The sequence below is a fragment of the Triplophysa dalaica genome, chromosome 1 (assembly GCF_015846415.1).
Source record: "Triplophysa dalaica isolate WHDGS20190420 chromosome 1, ASM1584641v1, whole genome shotgun sequence".
Taxonomy (NCBI): Eukaryota; Metazoa; Chordata; class Actinopteri; order Cypriniformes; family Nemacheilidae; genus Triplophysa; species Triplophysa dalaica.
This window is the reverse complement of record NC_079542.1, coordinates 24,476,500-24,497,646: the sequence shown is the minus strand read 5'-3', so window position 1 is coordinate 24,497,646 and position 21,147 is coordinate 24,476,500. Positions and strand designations below refer to the sequence as shown.

The 21,147-nt window shown below is 41.6% G+C and overlaps 2 protein-coding genes across 4 annotated transcripts; one reads left to right on the top strand and one right to left on the bottom strand.

The window, feature by feature from the left end:
* Positions 1-9: 9 nt before the first annotated feature.
* si:dkey-183c6.8 (protein O-GlcNAcase) lies at positions 10-10,775 on the bottom strand. Of its 3 annotated transcripts, none has more exons than XM_056754560.1 (18): positions 10,374-10,775; positions 8,956-9,007; positions 8,266-8,463; positions 6,872-6,969; positions 6,309-6,439; positions 6,038-6,209; positions 5,795-5,893; positions 5,378-5,647; positions 5,163-5,249; positions 4,534-4,946; positions 4,203-4,377; positions 3,871-3,927; positions 3,115-3,200; positions 2,854-2,958; positions 2,336-2,427; positions 1,657-1,843; positions 1,388-1,544; positions 10-1,308 (listed from the first exon to the last, which is right to left on the bottom strand). In XM_056754560.1, exons 3-18 carry the CDS (start codon positions 8,316-8,318, stop codon positions 1,172-1,174), a joined length of 2,319 nt encoding a protein of 772 aa, XP_056610538.1. In that variant the 5' UTR covers positions 8,319-8,463; positions 8,956-9,007; positions 10,374-10,775; the 3' UTR covers positions 10-1,171. The 3 variants fall into 3 exon arrangements, with proteins under 3 accessions (XP_056610538.1, XP_056610547.1, XP_056610528.1); XM_056754569.1 differs by having other exon boundaries at positions 8,266-8,423; XM_056754550.1 differs by lacking the exon at positions 8,266-8,463.
* A 137-nt stretch (positions 10,776-10,912) lies between these two features.
* ccdc166 (coiled-coil domain containing 166) lies at positions 10,913-14,046 on the top strand. Its single transcript, XM_056754594.1, has 7 exons — positions 10,913-11,170; positions 11,251-11,304; positions 12,420-12,478; positions 12,600-12,740; positions 12,948-13,027; positions 13,251-13,427; positions 13,506-14,046. The coding sequence occupies exons 1-7, from the start codon at positions 11,055-11,057 to the stop codon at positions 13,767-13,769; spliced, it is 891 nt and encodes a 296-aa protein (XP_056610572.1). The 5' UTR covers positions 10,913-11,054; the 3' UTR covers positions 13,770-14,046.
* Positions 14,047-21,147: the final 7,101 nt, after the last annotated feature.

Genomic DNA, 21,147 nt, shown 5'->3' with positions numbered 1-21,147 from the left:
TACACATAGTGAGTTTAATATTTTATAAGTTTTATATAGTGCTGTGCACATCCATACACACGCAGAAAGTGTTTGCGGGAAAGAAAACATTTTAATGCTGTAAACATGTTTCATTATACAATAATGATAGTCTTTAAAAAAAGTTGAAATAAATTAACATGCAAAATCAAAAGATCATTTATAATGAGTATACAAACGTCATTAAACAATACCTAACAACGGCAAAATGTATTGTGTTTTTTTAAAGAAGGCTGTTGGTAAGAATTTGAAAGGCATATAAGTGTACAGACGGGCATATGATTAGTGCATGTGTGTATTAAAGAATTGGGGATAGATCTAATAATGTTGCCACCTAGATGAGTTGTGTTTAAAAACCCTACAAGATTCACCCTGGTTCATTATTCTTGTATGAGTGATTAAGGTCAAGGGCCTTACGATGCACTGGTGGAGCATTTTTATGTGTCTGTGAAGTCTCCATCTGTTTTATAAATTTCCTGAGGCTGTCCATGACTGGCTGGAGGAAAGATTGTGTGCATGCTGAATACAAAAGAGATACATTGTGCTCCCCTACATCCACACAGCATATAGACATTATAGATAAAAACATTATTCTTCCCAATGAGCCAAAGATTTACGTAAACCAACAGGAGCTTCAGATGTGCAGAGAAAGCAACAGATGGGGTTCCCTTTTAGTTTTGATTAGTGAAGAAAAAGCTGTAAACAAGTAATGACTCTTTAGCTCTCATTTTATCCTATTGTTTCATCATAATAAGAACTATAGCCATGAAGCCCAAAGCCCTGTTGATACCAAGTCTACGCAACACAAAAGTATCAAAGATAAATTCACACTCAATGCCGGTTTTTCGTATTCTCTAAACATTTTTACTGCTTTAAAATAAAAATGAACCCCGAAAAAGATAGATCAGCTCATCACCATATTTCAGAATTTGTGTGAATGAGTTAATAGAGACTGACAGCATTGGCTCATGTTAAAAATCTTGCCATGCATGTTTTTTGTGCCAAGAGTATGGATTTTTGAATAGACCCTAATACAATTCTACACATTCTATATCTTTAGCCACTTGATGCAACTTGAACCCTGGCTCAAGGTCTAGACATACTAATGTTCATCTCAAATTTGATAATTCCTCCTGTTTGTTTTGGTGTTCAATTACAACAGCCTCCCCAAAACTACCCCTTCTCTGGAACGTGCTTCCCCACGAAGGATCTCCAGAAATCCAAGCTTTGTCAAAAATTCTATTCGTGAGCCATCTGTAGGCTGGACCTCGCAAAATACACCCTGCGAACCTGAGGAAGATGGATAAACACGTTGTGATAAATCAGTGCTAATGAAGCTGATGACAAACGTCAATCCTCCCCGACTCACCGTTAGCTTTGAGGGCTATCAGCAGAGCCGTGATGAGGCTACGACTGATGCTGCAGTCCACCAGTTCAGGAAGAGCCTCAAGCCTGAGCTGAGATGGGAAATGATACAGCTGGGAGTCTGGGTAGTCCTGTTCTTCATGGAAATACAGCAGCGCCTCCTTAAGGTACATGGGGTTGTTTACACTGTTATATTTTGAGGATGATATACTATTGCACCATTTGAAATGTACTTTAGTTTAGGTGTGTTTGTTGTTTATTTATATTTCTGACCTGTGTTGCAGCATGTCCATGGGGTAGTGATGGATATTTGTCCCTCATAGCAGGCAGCCAGGTTGCCTGGCATCGTTTGGCAAAAAAACGCACGTCCAGAATACCCACAGCACACCCACACACACCCAGTTCATCTTCCAAGACTAAGCTGTACTCTGGGCACAATGCCAGAGACGCACCCAGACACCTGAAACACAACCACACATACCTGTACCTTAATATCTGTGTTCTGAGAACCAGAGAAAGCCTGGGAATTTTCATTGACTTAAATAGACATAGGGTAGTTTGTTGCTTGGCTTGTTCACAGAAGACATTCTTTAGGAAATGTTACAGTATATAGGTGTTGGTAATGCTAATAATATCGCTTTAAAATAACAACAGCAGCGCAAATATGTCTGAATCCAAGATTGACTTCAGAATTACGCAGAGGAAAGTGTCGCATACAGGTTTTGAATACAATGATGGAAAAATGATGAAAGAATTTTCCTTTTTGGGTGAACTAACGTTATCCCTTTAAAACTAGAACTGATATAGATTTTTTTTATTAAATAATGTGTTTTCAAAGTTGAATACTTTTTATAAAGGGTGACTAATAATAAAGATTTATCACGAAAATCACGAAATATTGAGTTATTTTAGAAGGACAGAAGCAATAAGCTTGAGTGAGAACCGCGCTTACCTATCCCCAATAAAGTCTGGATGGGAGATGGTAGCATCCTGGCTCCCTCTACCCCTTTGGTACAACTGATGTACCATTCGGTACAGCTCCACCTAAAGATGTTTAAAAACACAACCATGAGTGTCTTTAAGGGATAGTTCACGCACAAATAAAAATGTTATTCTCATTTTCTCACCCGTTCCACTCAGATTGTTCCAAACCTGTTTACATTTCTTTGTTCTGCTAAACACAAAGAAAGGTATTTGGGAAGAATGTCTCAGTTGGAAAGATCTACCCGAGCAGATCTCGCCCCCTATTTACTGCCATAGTAGGGAAATAAATACTATGGGAGTCAATTGGATCTGCCCGATTACTGACATTCTTCCAAATATCTTCCTTTGTGTTTTGACAAAAAAAATTATACAGATTTTGAACAATCTGAGGGTGAGTAAATGATGACAGAATTTTCATTTTTGGGTGAACAATTTCTTTAAGTGCATAAACAAACAGTCAGATGGGGGTTAAGTATCCAGTGTAACCTTGTCTTTCTGCTGAAAAGGCCGTATGTTGTAAAGTCGACAGGTAGGAAAAAGAGGAGGAGGGTGACTAAATAACTCACTGCTGGTCCCCACAGGCAGAAGCATCTGATACATATCAGAATGAACAGAGAAAAGAAGGCAGATAAAGAGAGAAATAAAAATTAACTACACTAAATATGTTGAACTATGACTCTTAATCAACAAAAAACGTTATTTAATTAAAATCTTAAATAATAAAATGAGCCCTAAAAACATTCCCACCTGCACTTCTCCAGATAGTCCTCCTTTAAAAACCCATGGTTCTGCCTCCATGCCAAGTAGCTCCGCCCCTGAGGAGGCTCCACACCCTGTGAACAATCCCAAAATCCAAAAGTGTCACTCAACTGAAGGAATCAGTAAATTCGCCACAAAATGAGATAAATCTAAGAATTTTTACGTTAAAAACCTACAGTTGAGGTCAAAAGTTTACACCCCCTTGCAGATTTTGGAAAATGCTGAAAATTTGGGAAAAATAAAGGAAATTAAGGTTTATTGTTAATTTAGTACTGCTCTGGACAAGTTATTTCACGAAAGAAAGGTTAATATAAAGTACACACCATTTAAAAATAATTTCTAAAAATAACAGGTCAAAGGTTTATATCCCCCTGATTCTTAATATTCTATGATGTTACCTGAACAATCACTGACAGTTTTTATGTTTTGCCATAGTTGTTTAAGGGTTTCTTGTTTGTCCTGAGTCATTAAACTGTCCACTGATCATCAGAAAAATCATCCAGGTCCTCCAGAGTCTTTGCTTTTCCAGCATTTCTGTATATTTGACTCATGTCCAGCAGTAACTGTATGATGTTGAGATTCATCTTTTACATTGAGGACAATCAAGAGACTCATACACAACTATTACAATGGAAAGAAACATTCAGTGATGCTTATGAAGGCAAAACGATTAATTTAAAGTCAGATTCATGAGAATCTGCTACAGTGTATAGATGAATGTATAGCACTGCAAGCTTTACTCACAGTGGAAGCAGTTCTTCCAGTAGCCAAGTTGAGAACTTTCACTCATTATACGACCCTCTATCAAAACAAATACAAACTGGAGATTAGGTAGGAAGATTTTAGCAGTTGCACATAAAGTGCACAACATAAATGTAGATCATGTCGCTAGATCATGGAATTTGCTGGTGTTGTAACAATATCACTATCAAATAATCATAGCAGCAACCCCACCCATGACCGATCACTAAAATCTGAGGAAAATGATGGGTTATACTATTGTTATACAATCCCCAGTCGTAAATCTATATTTAACCCTAAAATGATAATAAAGATGATATTGTCTGATCTCTCACCTAGACAGCATATGAAAGCCTTGGCCACCAGCAGGGTGTTTCTGAGGTCCCAGATGTAAGGGTAAAGGTCATAGAGAACAGCTCTATTGATACTGTTTACCATAGCACTGTGTAGTAATGCAACATCATCACACGCAGCCAGGAAACGGCCCGCACGGCCTCGCCATTCCTCTGCCTGAAAGAGAGAGTTATATTAGCAACACTATTTAGAACTTTATTAAATAATAAACTATTGAAAACTGAATTCAATAGTTTCCACTTCGATAGAAAATGACACATGATTCCTTAGCTGGCAGAATGTATTTAGATGCTGATTAACAGCATTAATCACCTTCTGCTGTGGGGTCTTCTTTCCGTTGACGCTGACATAGTGACAGTTGGCTTTGAGCCACGTGAGGTCCTGCAGAAGACTCTGAGCGGGTGGGCCATGTTCATGCGGTAGATAATAAAGCCCTACCAACAACCTGATTTGGGCCTCGCTTAGAGGAGCCCTTCCAGAACACAATCCCCTTCTAGAGTTTTTTTCATGGCTGGAGCTCCTGGAGAACTGGTTCTCCCCAGCTTCCAGATCCTGGTCCGTAACAGGGTCAGCTGGGATCTCATCGCTAGCAAGTGCCCCTGAGCTCCGGGAAGAGGTTATGGAAGTTTTGGGCTTGGCTTCATGTTGATTGTCTGAGCTATCGGAGGACTTTGATTTAACAGAGGACAATGAAGGCTTCGGGTCTGTTGACCTCACCTGCCGTCCTAAAGGAAGATGATGCATTTCTACAGATTTTGCATTACAACAAAAAATACATTTTGTAAATTACATGTTTTACAAAAGAAATATTCCTATAGAGGTTTTGACATTAGAGTTAATAAATGATAACAGATTTTTTTATTTGTCGTTGAACTTTAAATAATGATATATCTGACAGTATGTCAGTTGTTTGCCAGGGTGCATGCAGGTGGAAGCTGTACCAGGATGAAGAGGAAGGGAGAGTTCCTTCATCCAGTCTTGTAGGGCAACTGACAGCGCTCTTTCCACACCGTAACCCTCTTCATCACCTACAGAGTTCATGATGGGTCAGCAACAATAGATTTTGGCCCATCCTAGCCACTATCTATAATGTTATGCCTAAAGTTCCGGTTCATATCTAGCTTTATTTGTTAATGCCATCCTTCTTCACACCCACCTTTCCTCTCTTCTTTCCCTTCTTTATTCCAGCTGCCCAGGGTGTGTAGAGGGATGAAGTTGGCTTCAAACTCGCAGTTTGGATTTAGCAGCAGACCCCTCAGATGAGCCCTGAGTCCGGGGGGCCGACCTTTAAAGGGCCCCAGGAAGACACGTCTTGAGTCATAATCATTGGCATGGAGGTTGTCCCAAATGATGGGTGGCCGTCGAATGACAGACTGGACCTCTGCTAGGGAATCAGCACACAAGTCCCGTGATATCACCTTCTTTCCTATAAGAGAGTGATGATCAAACATGTGAATGTCAGTATGTCCCCTAGAAACAGTTCATAGATTTTTATACAGATTATGTGGTTATGTGTTACATTAAATTACACTGATTGTGCATTTTTAAAGAATGCTAAACAAATGTCTCTCACCCGTCCAGATTATGGAGATGCCGGGAAGCAGGTCTTCCCCAATTGTCAAAAGGTATGGAGACTTTGACACACTAGGAGTGCACAGAGAACTACAGTACTCTAGATGGAAAATAACAAAGATAAAACCACTGTAATATAGGGAATAGAAAGAGAAAATTGTAAGTAAAAGCCTTGTTTTAGATTACAGGTATAAATAATTGAATGAACTACGACAAGTCTAAAAATGTGTATGCATGAGCTTACCAGTGGGACAGAATAGGAAGACAGGTGGATTCCCCAGGAAACGGAAGATCTCATTTGCAACAGTGACCTGGGCGTTTGCAAATGAGGAAAAGGCTTCTGTGTCGGCCTGGCACATGGAGTGATCAATATCGTCAAATAAGAGGGCAAAAGCATGACAGCCCAGTTCTGCCACCTAGTGGTAAAACACACAAGCATTCAAGAACTTCATAGTCAAAACAGTACAGTGTGAGACAGGTAAATGCAAGATTAGGTTTGGAGCGAGTTTTCACACCTGACTGAGTTTGCGTTTAAGCAGCGTGAGGTCACAAGAACTTGAGAAGACGATGTCCTGACCAGGAGAGATAGCGTATACAAACCTCAGACCCCTTGATTCGGCTTCACCAATCAGAGCTTTCAACTGAGCTGAACAAAGCAGAAGAATGAAATCATAGAGACTTCTGCCTCTTACAGTAATAGCTGGTCTTGGCAAATATAACTATATATCATACTCTCAAAATGTTCATTTCTTTTATTTAATTACTCAAATGATGTTCTCTAGATTTGAGAGATGTTCATATTAATAATGTAACAAGGCCAGTTTCAAATGGATCTAGCCACTTCTGCTGTGGCCACAATTAGAAGACATCTAAAAAATTTAATGTGAAGCATAGCAACAATAATGGATTCTATTTCCATAATACATGTGCTAAAGTGTAACACTATTAAGTGTTCTTTAAAAAAGAACTGTTATAGAAGTAAAATAACAGTGTTTTATATTCTGTAATAGACAGAAATTTGGAGATCCAATACGATGTAAATGTAATGTGGTATGTCTTTTTTTATACTATTTCGTACCCTCTTCCTCTGTAGAATAAACCTCCCTCCACAGTAACCTGTGCTTCAGGTCATCTTTTGGACCATACAGATATGTGTTCAAACCCCATCTGTGCATCCTGATGGAAGTAACAAGAGAGAAAGTGAACAAATAAGCAGAAAACACTATTTCACAATCCATAATGGCTGTTCCATCAAGTTCTGAAAAAATTGCTGTCTTAAGACAGCACGAGAGAAGTGAAAACCGAGGTATCCATTGATCCTTGCACTATCATGTACCATTAATAATATAAGGGGTCACATTTCCTGCAGAGAATTAGTCAGGCTTTACCAACAGCAGATGGTCGATTTCTCCGCAGAGAAAAAAGATCTGAAAGATGTATACATCTATAAATAAGACCCATCTGAGAGGAGTAAATCGTTTCTATGTCTGGTGTAATCATGGCCTTTAATTGAACACGTAAGCAACGATATGAGAGAATGAAATGTGCATCATTGTCAAGATGCAAAATTCCTGTGTACACGTCTGGTTCACATGGAAAGACAACATGCAGCTGTTAGGGTTTAGAATGTAAATTGTCATACTTCATGGTCAAACTTAAAGTGATAGTTCACCCCAAAACAAAGATTGTGTCATCATGTCTTTTCAAACCTGTATGACTTTCTTCTACAGGTACAAAATATATTTTGAAAAATGTAGTTAATTGGACCACATTGTATGGTTTTGTGTCCATACAAAAGAAGTGAATAGGGTCCAGTGCTGTTCGTCTACCAACTTTCTTTAAAATATTTTATTTTGTGTTCTGCGGAAGGAAGAATGTCACACAGGTTTGAAAAGACAAGAGGGTAAATATGACAGAATTTTCATTTTTGGGTGACCTATCACTTTAAGTACAACTAAGACCACCAACTAATGGAATTTGGTTTTGTTGGCATTTTTGGGGCACTGTAAACCTTAACTTACGTCTGAGATAAAACCGATTAGGTTTGTGCAAAATACGTTTTTACAAATGATCTCCAAGATTATGTTTGACAGACTGAAAATATGAGATCCAACATTTGCATCCTAATCAAGTTTTAAATCCAAAATTACATCTTTGCTAACAATAGAAAGTGTGTGAAGTCATTTGACACTTTAGACTTGTAAATTATACGTATGTGTCCTATCACAAGAAAAGACTCCCAAAATAGACCAGCACTGAGTTAGTGCTTGTTTGAAATATTAGAGAACCTCCCCAAAGGGTAAAGTCTTGGATGCGCACAAGCACACATCCTGTACAAGCGCAATTTGAGTCTCTCTCTCCCAAAGCCATTTTAAATCCTAATGCAAAGACAGAATCTATCATTCTTCTATAATGATAGAAGAATCTATCATTCTTTTCTCAACGTGATTTTTCCATCTATCTCTCATTCACCTCATCAGCACAAGCCAAGATCTCCTGTCAGTGATGCATGTGAAGTTTCTCATCACTTTCTCCTGCACTATTCATCCATTCAGGACTGGTTTTGCCCATTGCCCAGTTCTATCTCTATGTGTGTGGGCAGGTTGCTCCCTTGTTTCTCTCCTCTCTTCCTGTGCAGATGGTTTCCCACACACTTTTATTTCTCTGTTACTGATCACAACCAAAACACAAATATATAAATAAGTGCACAAAGATTTCAAGTGATTACTGAACAACAACGGCAACTGTTACTGACATTTTCCATGGAAAGCTTACAAAGGAAGCGCCAGTGAAAACTGAAGCCATCCTGAACACTGGTTTCGTAAATATGCACAGCTAATGTATGAAAATTAGTTAAACTGTGGTTCAGTGGATTCATGCTGGCACCAGTGTTATGTCATTAGTCATAAAAAGCCATTTGTCTCTCTGACCACACATTATTGCACCTCTGCTACAGGCCAGCTGCTCTATGTCGCCCCCTGGGCAGCCTTACTGTACTGCACTGATACCACCATAACTATTGGCATCAACTTGATCCAGACCCTATTACATAATGTAAGACTCAAATGTGATATTTAAGTGATGGGTTTTTGTGTTCCGTTAGTAAGCCAAGTTTCAAAAAGATGTGTGCTTTGAAACTGTGATCAATGATCAAATACTCACCACTGAAAGAGTACTTTCCTTTGTTCCATTGACCAGGGTCTCCCATAGAAACCTAAAGCATAGAATATACACATATCACATATAAAACCCCCAAATAAGTGTATTTTTTCTCTGTTTGCACAAGGAAGAGTTAATAACCATCGCAAAGTATTCCTGGTCTTCACCACCTCCTCTGTTCTGCAACCCACTCAAAAAGCCAGTGAAGTGGGGCAGCTTTTGAATCATAGGTTTAGCACTGAACCCATCATACAGTACTGCCAAGGGACATTGCCAAGAGGATAGTTTTGGAGATTGCCAATTATGATGGTAAATAGAAATGGAACAGTTATGATGGTAAATAGAAATGGAACAGTAAATCCTCATGAGATTTTACTTGAATTAGCTCATACACCCACTGCCCACCGCCTTCCTAGTTGCTGTGTGGTAAAGCTGTTCAACGATAATGATCCAAGCTACTGGTCTTCTACCCAAATCCAAACTTTAAGTGTTTTTACTTTAAACAGTCTCTTTTATAGTGGTAACACATCGCAAAATTTTCTGTAAGCTTAGTTTAAATAAAAGTAATATAATTAGTAAATTAAAACACATTCATTACATTATGGTATCACGTTCATAAACTAGGGCATCTAAGTTACATCCATATCCACATTTACATTTTATTGTAACCATTCACTAGGGTAAATTCAAGCTAACCTGTACTTTGATTAAAAAAAATTAACCCAGCTTATAAACACTTTCTATTAAATTGTACAATTGCATATGACTGCAGCAATCTGAGTGTTGGATCTTGCTGCATTATGTTTATCTGGCTGCCGAAACAGTTCATGCACCAGCTTGGTTTGCTGTAATAATGATCAGTATGGTCTTATACCCCTGAAACCTCTGTTCATATGTTCTGATGACAGCACTTATGTTTAATGCAGTGTGGTACTAAGTATGTAAGCATGGATGAAAGTAGGTCAGTAAGAAAAAGCTACTGGGATCCAGCAGGGTGATATTTCCACTGGAGAGCTGGGATACGCCTACTGAGCCAACAATGTGACACAGAGCTCCAAACAGAATCAATTGGCCAATAAGCATGTGTGTCCACCGGGAGAAAAGAGGAGTGAGAGTGTGTGTTTGTGTCTAATGAAGTATGGTTTCTGGCCAGCTGCTTATATATGGAAATAAATACCTGGGATTCTCAGCGGCTGCGTAATAAGATGAATTTCCCTCCTAGCCCATATATGAGAAATTATTATTTTAAGCCTAATTATAAACTGTCTAAATCCCTGCTTTCCATAAAGATGGTTTGCTTTCAATAAATAAGTGTAGCAAGCAACGGTCTCTAACCAATGTTCACGTTTCACCAATAAATCCCATTTAGCCTACTTGTTCGTATTTAAGCAACCCCATGAATAATGTGTCGCTCAACTTACCCTCAACAACCCCGCATAAAAAATCGTCTCTCCCCTCCATCATCGCTGTGATTGTCCGTCGGAGCTGCTCTGGATGCGAATGCTTCAGTCTCTCCGCGCTTCCTTCATCCGGACTGAAGTCGTCAACCGAGCATCCTTTTCTCCAACACACACAGAGCTCATAAACGGAACCCTCTACTCACATTTATACCTGGAGATTTATTTCTGATTTTATTTTGATAGATACGCGTTGTTTATAATGATCAAACATTTGCCAACTGTCGTACGAGGACGTTTATGCTTTTGTCTGCTCGCTCTATGCCGATCACTGTATGGCTGGATCAGCAGCGTACGTCTGCTAGTGGTCAGCGTGTGTCACGTCAACACATATGATTAGATTAAAACCAATTTTATTTAATGTCTTTCAGTCTTAAATATGTCTCGGCTATTGTAAACGTGCAAAACAATCTTCATAAATTAGAAAAGATATTTATACACACTTGTTAAATAAATCCGTTCAGTTTCGACAGCAAATGTTATGCTTGGTTGTCTTGGTTACACCGCGCGAGCAACTGTTTTGTAACAGAGATACAAAACCGAGTGGGAACCTGGTGGCTTTTCATTACTAGTGAATGTGTGGGATATATTCCTCGTGTTATAAGTGGGTTAGGCATATATGTGTCTCGTCTATCAGGTTTCAGGATGTCATCTAAGGAAAAGAACAAAAAGCTAAAGGCCGAGCAGGAAGTAGATGCCTCGGCTGAGAGCGCAGAACAGTCTCAGGATCAATCAGAGAGAGAGATGCTGTTACAGAAGGAGTACGTGGGGATGCAAAGACTTTAGACTTTAAGTATTAACTTATCTGCTTATAATGTTATATGCTTTGTGTAACCCACAGGTACGAGACTCTTACTTACAACCTAAACTCTTTGAAGACTAGGGTTCAACAATTGTATCCTTTGTAATGTTTTAAGAATAAAACAATTAATGGCTGGAATACACTACAAGACGTATAAAATCTGAACAGATTTTTTTAATTAGACATCATACACTTGTTTTTAAATGTTTCAGATAGAATCACACTAACTGCTTCAATCTGCAAACGACTTTCTGCAACAAGTCCAGACGGAAAATCTGGGCAATGGTTTTGTAGTGAATTTTAGCATTAAAAAACACATTTCGATGTCTGATCTTAATATTATACCTACACTGTTAAATAAATAGAAACCGTTAAAAAAATATATTGATTTATTAGGAAATGTTTTTGTTTTGATGGAAATGGTCATTGTGGGTCTCTACTGGTAATATATTGGCTTCTGTTGATGGCACCGTCACATAAGAACGTCACTACAAGAATATGCCTTTCAGCAACTTGTAGATCACTTGTTGAATGTACTTTAGTATTTTATACTCACAAGTGTCTGTACTTTTTTCTGAAAATTTTTACTTTGGACAAAACTACGTTTTAAAACATAGAGCCTTTACTTCAATACACTTCATAAGTACATGCCTATTTTTACCTTACATAAGTAGCCTTACAAATCTAAAGGGCCTATTTTCTAGCTTAATTTTTCGAGGTTTTCCAAATCTTTTATACATTTTTGTGTTCAAACGATCTCCAAGTCCAGTGTTACATTCACCGTTTATATAACATTCATCACCCAAATGCAGTGAACAAACAAACACCTGAACTTCCCCAACATATGCTGTCTCTGTCCTGCACACAAGTGAAAGTGACGTCTGCTTATCCTCCTTCTCCTGGTCTCCATGCTGCCGCGTGGGCGTGCCGAGTGCTTTTCTGGGAGAATTGTCCAATAAGGGTCGAAGAAATGTTCTTACATAACAGTTTTATATGTTCGAAAAAATCTTTCCGAAACCTGTACGATCGCTGGGGGAGTGTATTGAACACAGAAATACTACTTAATACGGCTCAACTCGTTTTTGACAATATGACCATGTTAAGCATGAGAAGACAGAACGTTTAACATTGTAAAAAAGTCAGAATGCATGACACATCATTGCAGCACCCCTATAAAATGTGTTTGACAATTTAACACACAACTCTAGGCGAAGAGAAAACGAGTTTCTACAGAATGAGGCAGACAAGACTCGCATGGAAAGTGTAAGTATTACAAAGAAACACTTCATAAAAACCATGTCTAATCCACCCCTTCAGAAAATGATTAAACAAATGTGTTACAGGCGTAATTTTAATTACTACAATCCCTCTGTCACTCGTTGCAGAAGAATACATCTCATATCTGTCTAAGAGAGCGGAAAAGAGACAGAATGCTATAGTGACTCTGAGTGATCATAGCCACCAGGAGCTGGAGGAGCTGAGGATACAGAAACAGAAAATGCAGGATGAACATGAGAAACAGACCAATGGTTAGCCAAGTGTGTTTTAATACCAAAGATGAGTGATGTGATTACATTTCGATGATCATTTTGTATAATAAACAGTAAGATTACATATTACAAACAAAATCATTCACAAACCACAGGTTTTAAATTAACCCGTAATTACAGAGTACAGTTTGTTAGCCCTAGTGAATATGTTTTTATTGCAAATGTGTTTGTTCTTTGTATTTTCAGAGTTGAAGATGGAAATCATGCAGAAAGAAAATGAACTGGCTCTACTAAAAGATGAAATCACAGACCTGAGGAACCTAAAGGTTGCTTTATCTCTTATTCTTTTATGTTTTTATACTGTTGGAGTCTACAACCAGTTTGGCAATGTTTTCAATTTCATTTTCAGAGCTCATTGATTTCTGAAATGGCAAACCGGCAAAGAAACTATGGCAGTACTTTCAGACTGTAGAGGATTTCATTATTTGTTTAATTTGTTCAAATCCATAAAGCGTATCTGTGCTTTTTGTGCCTGTATGTGTGTCATAGACTTTACAACAGCAGCAGATGTGTCGTATAGCGGAGTTGGAGAATGACCTGAATGTCATGCAAAGTTTTCATTCAGAGTCTGTGGTGGCTCTCAAAGCACACTTCCTTGAAAAGAAGACGAATTATGAGCAGGAAGCCAGAGACAGGTTGCAAGCTCTCAGAACCTCGGCCATCAGGGTGAGTGAATCTACAGGCACTTTCTAAACAAAAGAATTAGAGAGGCGAGAGATTAAGATTTTCCTTCATTTTTCGAAGGAGGCATCTCACTGCCTGATGGACTATACAAAGAAGGTATATGAGGAGAACAAGCATCTTAATGAGATCTTGAAACAGCTGGTCCAGAGATATCAAGATCTGCAAAGACAAAATGACCATCTGCAGAAGCAACAACAGCAACTGCAGCTGGAGAGGAACTTTGCACAGGGGCTACACTGCCACCGTCAGAGTCAACAACATCAGCAGTTCCAAACACAAAGAAATCCCCCACAGCAGCAATCAAAAACTTACAGAAGATTTTAGTATGTTCCTTATGTTGATAACTGAAGAACCAGTCAAATAAAAGCACTGCTCATCATTTTTTATATCTTTCAATAACATATAGCTAAAATGAACGATATCATAGGACTCTTTCAGTGATTAGTGTTTACCTCTTCAATTTTGTTAAATCACAATTTTTTGCTTATAGGTTTTCTGTCAATGACTAATAAATTATTCCTAAATACTATGACAAACATCTGCTATTGTACAAGGCTGCAATCCCAATGTTGATGTTTAATAAAAGCAATGAGTCATTCCATTCCATTCCATTTTCCACCGCTTATCCGAACTACCTCGGGTCACGGGGAGCCTGCGCCTATCTCAGGAGTCATGGGGCATCAAGGCAGGATACACCCTGGATGGAGTGCCAACCCATCGCAGGGCACACACACTCACTCACTCATTCACTCACTCACGCACTCACACCCTCACACCCTACGGACAATTTTTTCCAGAAAAAAAAAGAGCCCAGCGAGCCTGCCGAGAGTTCAAACGCTTAACCGAACGGATATATTCAAGGTTCTTATGGTCGGTCCATACCAAGAAGGGAACCTTAGCCCCCTCCAAGCAGTGACGCCACTCCTCCAACGCAAGCTTCACGGCTAACAACTCATTACCGATATCGTAATTCCGCTCCGAGGAATTGAGCCGGCGGGAGAAGAAGGCACAGGGATGGACAATTTTTCCAGAGATGCCAATCAACCTACCATGCATGTCTTTGGACCAGGGGAGGAAACCGGAGTACCCGGAGGAAACCCCCGAGGCACGGAGAGAACATGCAAACTCCACACACACAAGTTGGAAGCGCGAATCGAACCCCCAACCCTGGAGGTGTGAGGCGAACGTGCTAACCACTAAGCCACCGTGCCCCCCTTTAATTTAATTTAATTTAATTTAATTTAATTTAATTTAATTTAATTTAATTTAATTTAATTTAATTTAATTTAATTTAATTTAATTTAATTTAATTTAATTTAATTTAATTTATAAATATGATTATAAATCAATATTCAAATTAATTTAATATAAAATAAATTGTATATTAATTATTTTTACAAAATACATAAATGTGAGAACGCGACTGCAGCCAAAACTGGTGACTGTAGCAACTCACACCAATCCATCAAGATAAGAGTATCTTATGACTGAGTGGAATGTAGGGAGCTGAACTCTCTTTACTCACTTTGGGGACAGACATACAATCCTAAATGCATTTATATGGAAATGTACATAAATTCATTTATAACATTTCCATGTATTGATGTTCTTGTTGTTATGTCTGTTTTAAACATTAACCCAAAGTATCCATGAATGTTTGTTTAACTACTGGAATTATTAGATTTGTATTAACTCATTTCGCAAAAGATGATATTTAGATCATGTTTGGTGTCTATGAGCTACATTTGTGATGTCCTTAATGATATTTGTTGTGTTTTGGTAACTCTTTTCATATTAGCTTTATCAAACTCTTAGAAGTCTTCATAGTGAACATCAAATCAGCTTTCACATGCAAAACACCATCTGAGAGACAAAGACAATTAACAATAAATATGTCCATAATTCGAAATATAAACAAATTTAAAGATCCCATTCCTTGCGATTACATTTTACAACCTTGAGTTAGTGTGTAATGTTGCTGTTAGAGCATAAACAATACCTGCAAAATGATAGAGCTCAAAGCTCAGTGCCAAGCGAGATATTGTCTTTAACAGAAATTGCTTTTCAAGGACTACAGAGAACGGCTGGAATCGGACTACAGCCCTCTACTTCCCAGGTACATGATGTCACTATTCGAGTGCTTTTAATAACCTCCGCCCAAAGGAATACGCCAAAAAAGGGCTGAGACCTTACTTAGAGAAGTGGAAGAGCCACTGGAGTAGTGTTTGGTTTTGAGAGATCGTAAACATTTGACTGAGTTGCACGCTAAACTACTTTCACTTTCATCACAGTCCTACAGCTGGGACTAAGAATTCAGCTACACACATTCAAAGATTACCAACGGTCAAATAACAGCTTCAATGACTTTAACATCGGCTGTGAAAGCTGTTCTGTGCAATACACTGATATTGTGTGTGTGCGCGCATACCTCTTAAACACTTCTATGAAACGTCCCATGCTTGTCTCCTAGTCAACTGGCATGTTTTATTATCCAACTCGGGTCTAATAGAAAAAGGCAATACTAACGCTTCTGATATTAGTGTCAATTAATAAAACCGGTCTGACATTATTCGGTCCGATGTCATTTCCCTCGTAATAGTAGGAAAAAATATTGTGATCTCTAACAAAGATTGACGTTTGCACATGCGTGAATACACGTGCACTGAGAGGGACACCGACCAATCACAACAGCCTGAGAAGTGGAAGCTCGCTGATATGGTATGAATACCGGAAGAAATCGAGTCGTTTGAACAATAAGGCTGCGTCCAAATACCCCCACTTGCGGTCTTAGTCACTTGAGAGCACATGCACGCGATAGGAAGGAAGAGCGCAAGTGTCCAATGTCTTAAAAATGTCAATGAGCAGTGTGCTTTACGCACACTAAACCCACACTAGCTTGAATATCGCTTCGGAGCAGTATTAAGGCTAAGCATATCCCATCATGCATCATGTTCTGGATATGAATAACGAGACTTTTTGCTCGGGTTACATCTTTATTTATTCTTTGTGTTTCTATTTTTGTTTTGTTTTTTGGCTACAGCTGCTTTGATACAATACAAATTAATTGCTATAAAAATAAATCTGACTTGATGTAACTATATAATTGTCACGGTTCTCAGAAGGACACAGATGCAGGTGAGGATAATACAGTTTATTTGCACAAGGTTACACAGCAACAAACAATAAATCGGCAGGGCACTCCTGACAAGAAACATAGGAACCACGGCCGGCTGTAACCTCCGTGAGAGAGAATGTGGCCAGGGCACACCAGACCGTAAAACTGGAAAACTCCGCTAGTCGAAACTCCGTGAGAGAATAATCCAAACGTAAATCCAAAAGGAACACGAGAACCAAAAGAGAGCTGTAAGGGAAAATTAAGTCCAAACCAGCTCACGGGATGCCTCGTTCCTACGAAAGGATAGATCAAAAGTAACTACAATCGCTACGAGCAAACATGGTACAAACAAATTACATCGCCACACGAAGAGCATGGCAAAACGAGCTGAAATAGAGGGAAACACAAATGAGGAGCAGGTGAGGGTAATCAACAACACTAAGAGCCTAAATGGGGTACCAGACGTGAGACAAAGGCAAAAGACAAAACATAGCAAACTAGATAAGAAAAAACCCAAAAATAAAATAAAACAACAGGCAAAGCCTGACAGAACCTCCTCCCCAAAGATGCCTCACGGCATCCAAAACCTACCCACGAGAGCGGAGGAACTGATCAATGAGAGAGCGGTCCAAAATGTCCCGAGCAGATATCCAGCATCTCTCCTCCGGACCGTAACCCTCCCAGTCTACCAGGTATTGGAGCAGAGGTCGAGGGCTGAAGGGGGGAACGAACAACAGGCTTGATCTTGGCCACATGAAAAGTGGGGTGAACACGCTTAAGAGAGGGAGGCAACTTGAGGCGAACTGACACAGGATTAACAATCTTTGTGATAGGGAAAGGGCCGATAAACTTGGGACCCAGCTTACGTGCGGGGACATGAAGGGGAAGGTCAGATGTAGACAACCAAACCCTTTGACCGCACACGTAAGAGGGCGCCTTGGAGCGACGGCGATTAGCTGATGTTTGGTAGCGTCTACGAGCAAGAATGAGAGCCCGTCTAGCAATCCTCCAGGTGCGAATGCACCGATTAACAAAGCCCTGAGCAGATGGAACGGAGGCGTCAGCCTCTTGGGAGGGAAATAACGGGGGTTGGTAACCTAGGCAGCACTGGAAGGGTGACAAACCCGTAGACGAAACCGGAAGGGAGTTGTGAGCATACTCGACCATTGTCAACTTAGAACTCCAAGACAATGGCTCAGAAGACGCAACGCAACGCAGGACCCTCTCGAGATCTTGATTCGCCCGTTCGGACTGCCCATTAGACTGTGGATGGTAACCAGAGGATAAACTGGCAGTGGCCCCCAGGAGACGACAAAACTCTGCCCAAAACTTATAAACAAACATGGGGCCACGGTCAGAAACCACATCCACGGGAAGGCCATGGATACGGAAAACGTCCTTAAGGACGATGCTAGCAGTTACTTTAGCAGACGGAAGTTTAGGGAGGGGAATAAAATGTACCGCCTTCGAGAACCTGTCCACCACAGTGAGGACCACGGAATTGCCGCAGGACGGAGGAAGTCCCGTGACGAAGTCCAAGGCAATGTGGGACCAGGGTCTCGAAGGGGTGGGCCCGCACAGACCGGGCATGCCGAGACGAACTCGTGAGCATCCTGCGCCATGGAAGATCACCAAAACCATTGCTTAATAAGAGACAAGGTGCGAGCAACTCCTGGGTGACAAGCTAGTTTGGAGGAATGACCCCACTGGAGAACGTCGGTACGGACCGCCTGAGGAACAGACAACCGATGTGCTGGAACACCAGCCGGGGGAGTAACGCTGACAAGAGCTTTGCGAACCAAGGATTCCACCCTCCAAGTGACCGCCCCCACCACCCGAGCGGGGGAAACAACGGACACCGGGAGGGAGGAAGAAGCCTCGACCTCGAACTGACGCGAAAGTGCGTCCGGCTTACCATTTTTACTCCCCGGCCGGTAGGCGATGACAAAATCAAAACGCCCAAAAAAAAGAGCCCAGCGAGCCTGCCGAGAGTTCAAACGCTTAACCGAACGGATATATTCAAGGTTCTTATGGTCGGTCCATACCAAGAAGGGAACCTTAGACCCCTCCAAGCAGTGACGCCACTCCTCCAACGCAAGCTTCACGGCTAACAACTCATTACCGATATCGTAATTCCGCTCCGAGGAATTGAGCCGGCGGGAGAAGAAGGCACAGGGATGGATCTTGTCGTCCGGGGCGGAACGTTGGGACAAGATCGCTCCTACCCCCGCCTCAGAAGCATCGACCTCCACAATGAACTGACGAGACGGGTCGGGATTAACCAGAATGGGCGCAGACGTAAAGAGACCCTTAAGTCTATCAAACGCAGTCTGAGCCCGCTCTGACCACACGAACGGCCTCAACATGGAGGTGAGCTCTGACAATGGAAGAGCGACCTGACCAAACCCCCGGATGAACCGTCTGTAAAAATTGGCGAACCCCAGGAATCGCTGGACTGCCTTGGGATTAACCGGGGTAGGCCAATCAGCAACTGCTTTTACCTTACTGGGGTCCATCCGAATACCCTCGGGCGACAGGATAAAACCCAGAAACGGAACCGACCGTGTGTGAAACCCACACTTCTCCATCTTAGCGAACAGGCGATTCTCAAGTAACCGACTTAAGACCCGCCGAACGTGCTGGACATGGTCCCGTTCATTCTGCGAGAAAATCAAAATGTCGTCGAGGTAGACGAAAACGAACCGGTCGACCATGTCCCTCAGCACGTCATTGACACAGGCCAAAAGGCATCACACGATACTCAAAGTGGCCTGTGGGAGTGTTAAAGGCGGTCTTCCACTCGTCCCCCTCCCTTATCCTGACCAGGTGATAAGCATTGCGTAAGTCTAACTTCGTAAAGATGGTAGCACCCTGCAAGAGACCGAAAGCTGACGACATCAACGGCAAAGGATGGCAATTCTTAACAGTGATGTCGTTCAGCCCCCGGTAATCAATGCAAGGGCGAAGGGAACCATCCTTCTCCATGAAGAAAAACCCCGCCCAAGCCGGAGAGGAAGAGGGACGAATAATGCCGGACAACAAGGAATCGGCCACATACCTTTCCATGGCCTCCCTTTCAGGACCAGAAAGAGGGTAAAGGCGACCCTTAGGTGGAGAAGTGCCAGGTAAAAGGTCAATCGCACAGTCGCACGGGCGGTGTGGAGGTAGAGATGTCGCTCGGGACTTACTAAAACCGCTCTCAGATCATGATAACATTTAGGTACCCCCGAGATATCTACAGGCTCCTCCTGAAACAGAGGAGAAGAAATCAAAGGAGAAAGAGCAGTGTTTAAACAATTAGAAGCACAAAAATCACTCCATTCACAAACAACATTCTTTCTCCAGTCAATAAGAGGCTTATGTTTAGTCATCCAGGCGTGACCCAACACGATAGGAGCGGAGGGAGATTGAATCAGGAGAAACTGAAGCTTCTCTGTGTGATTTCCAGACGTGGTGAGCGAAACAGGTTCAGTAGTAGAAGAAATGTGTGTGAGAGGTTTGCCGCAGAGCGTCTCAGCCGCAATGGAATGATCGAGAGGTACTACGGGAATCCTCCACCTCTTAGCCAGCTCAATGTCAATAAAATCACCCTCCGCTCCAGAGTCAATGAGGGCAATAACCGAGTGGCTAACTCCCCTCCACTGAATGACAGCAGGAAGAACAGTCCGGCTGTGAGAAAGGGGAACTGTAGAGCAAACGCTTACCCCACGAGAAGACAAGCTGACTGGACGATTCTTAATAAGTGGACAACCAGCCACTAAATGCTCAGGATCGCCACAATAGAGGCACAAACTGTTGGCCCGGCGTCGACGACGTTCCTGATTGGTGAGCCGGGCACGGCTGATCTGCATAGGCTCCTCCTGGGGCGGAGATAGAGAAGGGGACTGGAAAACATCCCTGAACGCGCTAGAGGACTCCCCGTCCACTGTCGTTGAGTACGGAGTCCCAGCCGAAAATCGACCTGAAGGGCGAGCTGTATCAGCCCGTCGAGCGTCGGAGGAAGCTCCAGAGAATAGATCTCTTCCAGCACGCGATCCGCTAATACGTGCAAGAACCGATCCCAAAGAGCCTTGTCATTCCAGCCGCAAGATGAAGCCAATGTACGGAACTCAATGGAGTAATCAGAGACCGTTCTGCAACCCTGTTGTAAGAGGGACAACGACCGAGCTGCCTCGCTGTTAAGTGCAGACCGATCGAACACCTTCCTAAGCTCCTGGGAGAACAAAAAGAAGCACAGCAGGCATGCTTATTGTCCCAGAGCGCCTTACCCCACTCCCTGGCGACACCCTTCAGCTGCATGACCACGAATGCTACCTTCGACTGCTCGGTGGAAAAGCAGGAGGGCTGTAGGGAGAAGGTCAGAGAACATTGTGAGAGAAATGAGCGACAGGAAGTGGGCTCACCGGCGTAGGGAACTGGAGGATTGAGACGAGGCTCCGGTCGGCGGGAAGAGAGTGCGTCCGTCTCAACCGGTGCAGCACTAGCTGAAGCTGCCACTTGTATAGAGTGGGTCTGGTCAAGGTGATGAGCGATAGCAGCGAGTTGTTGGGAGAGAGTAGAGATGCCCAAACGAATCTCCGCTACCTG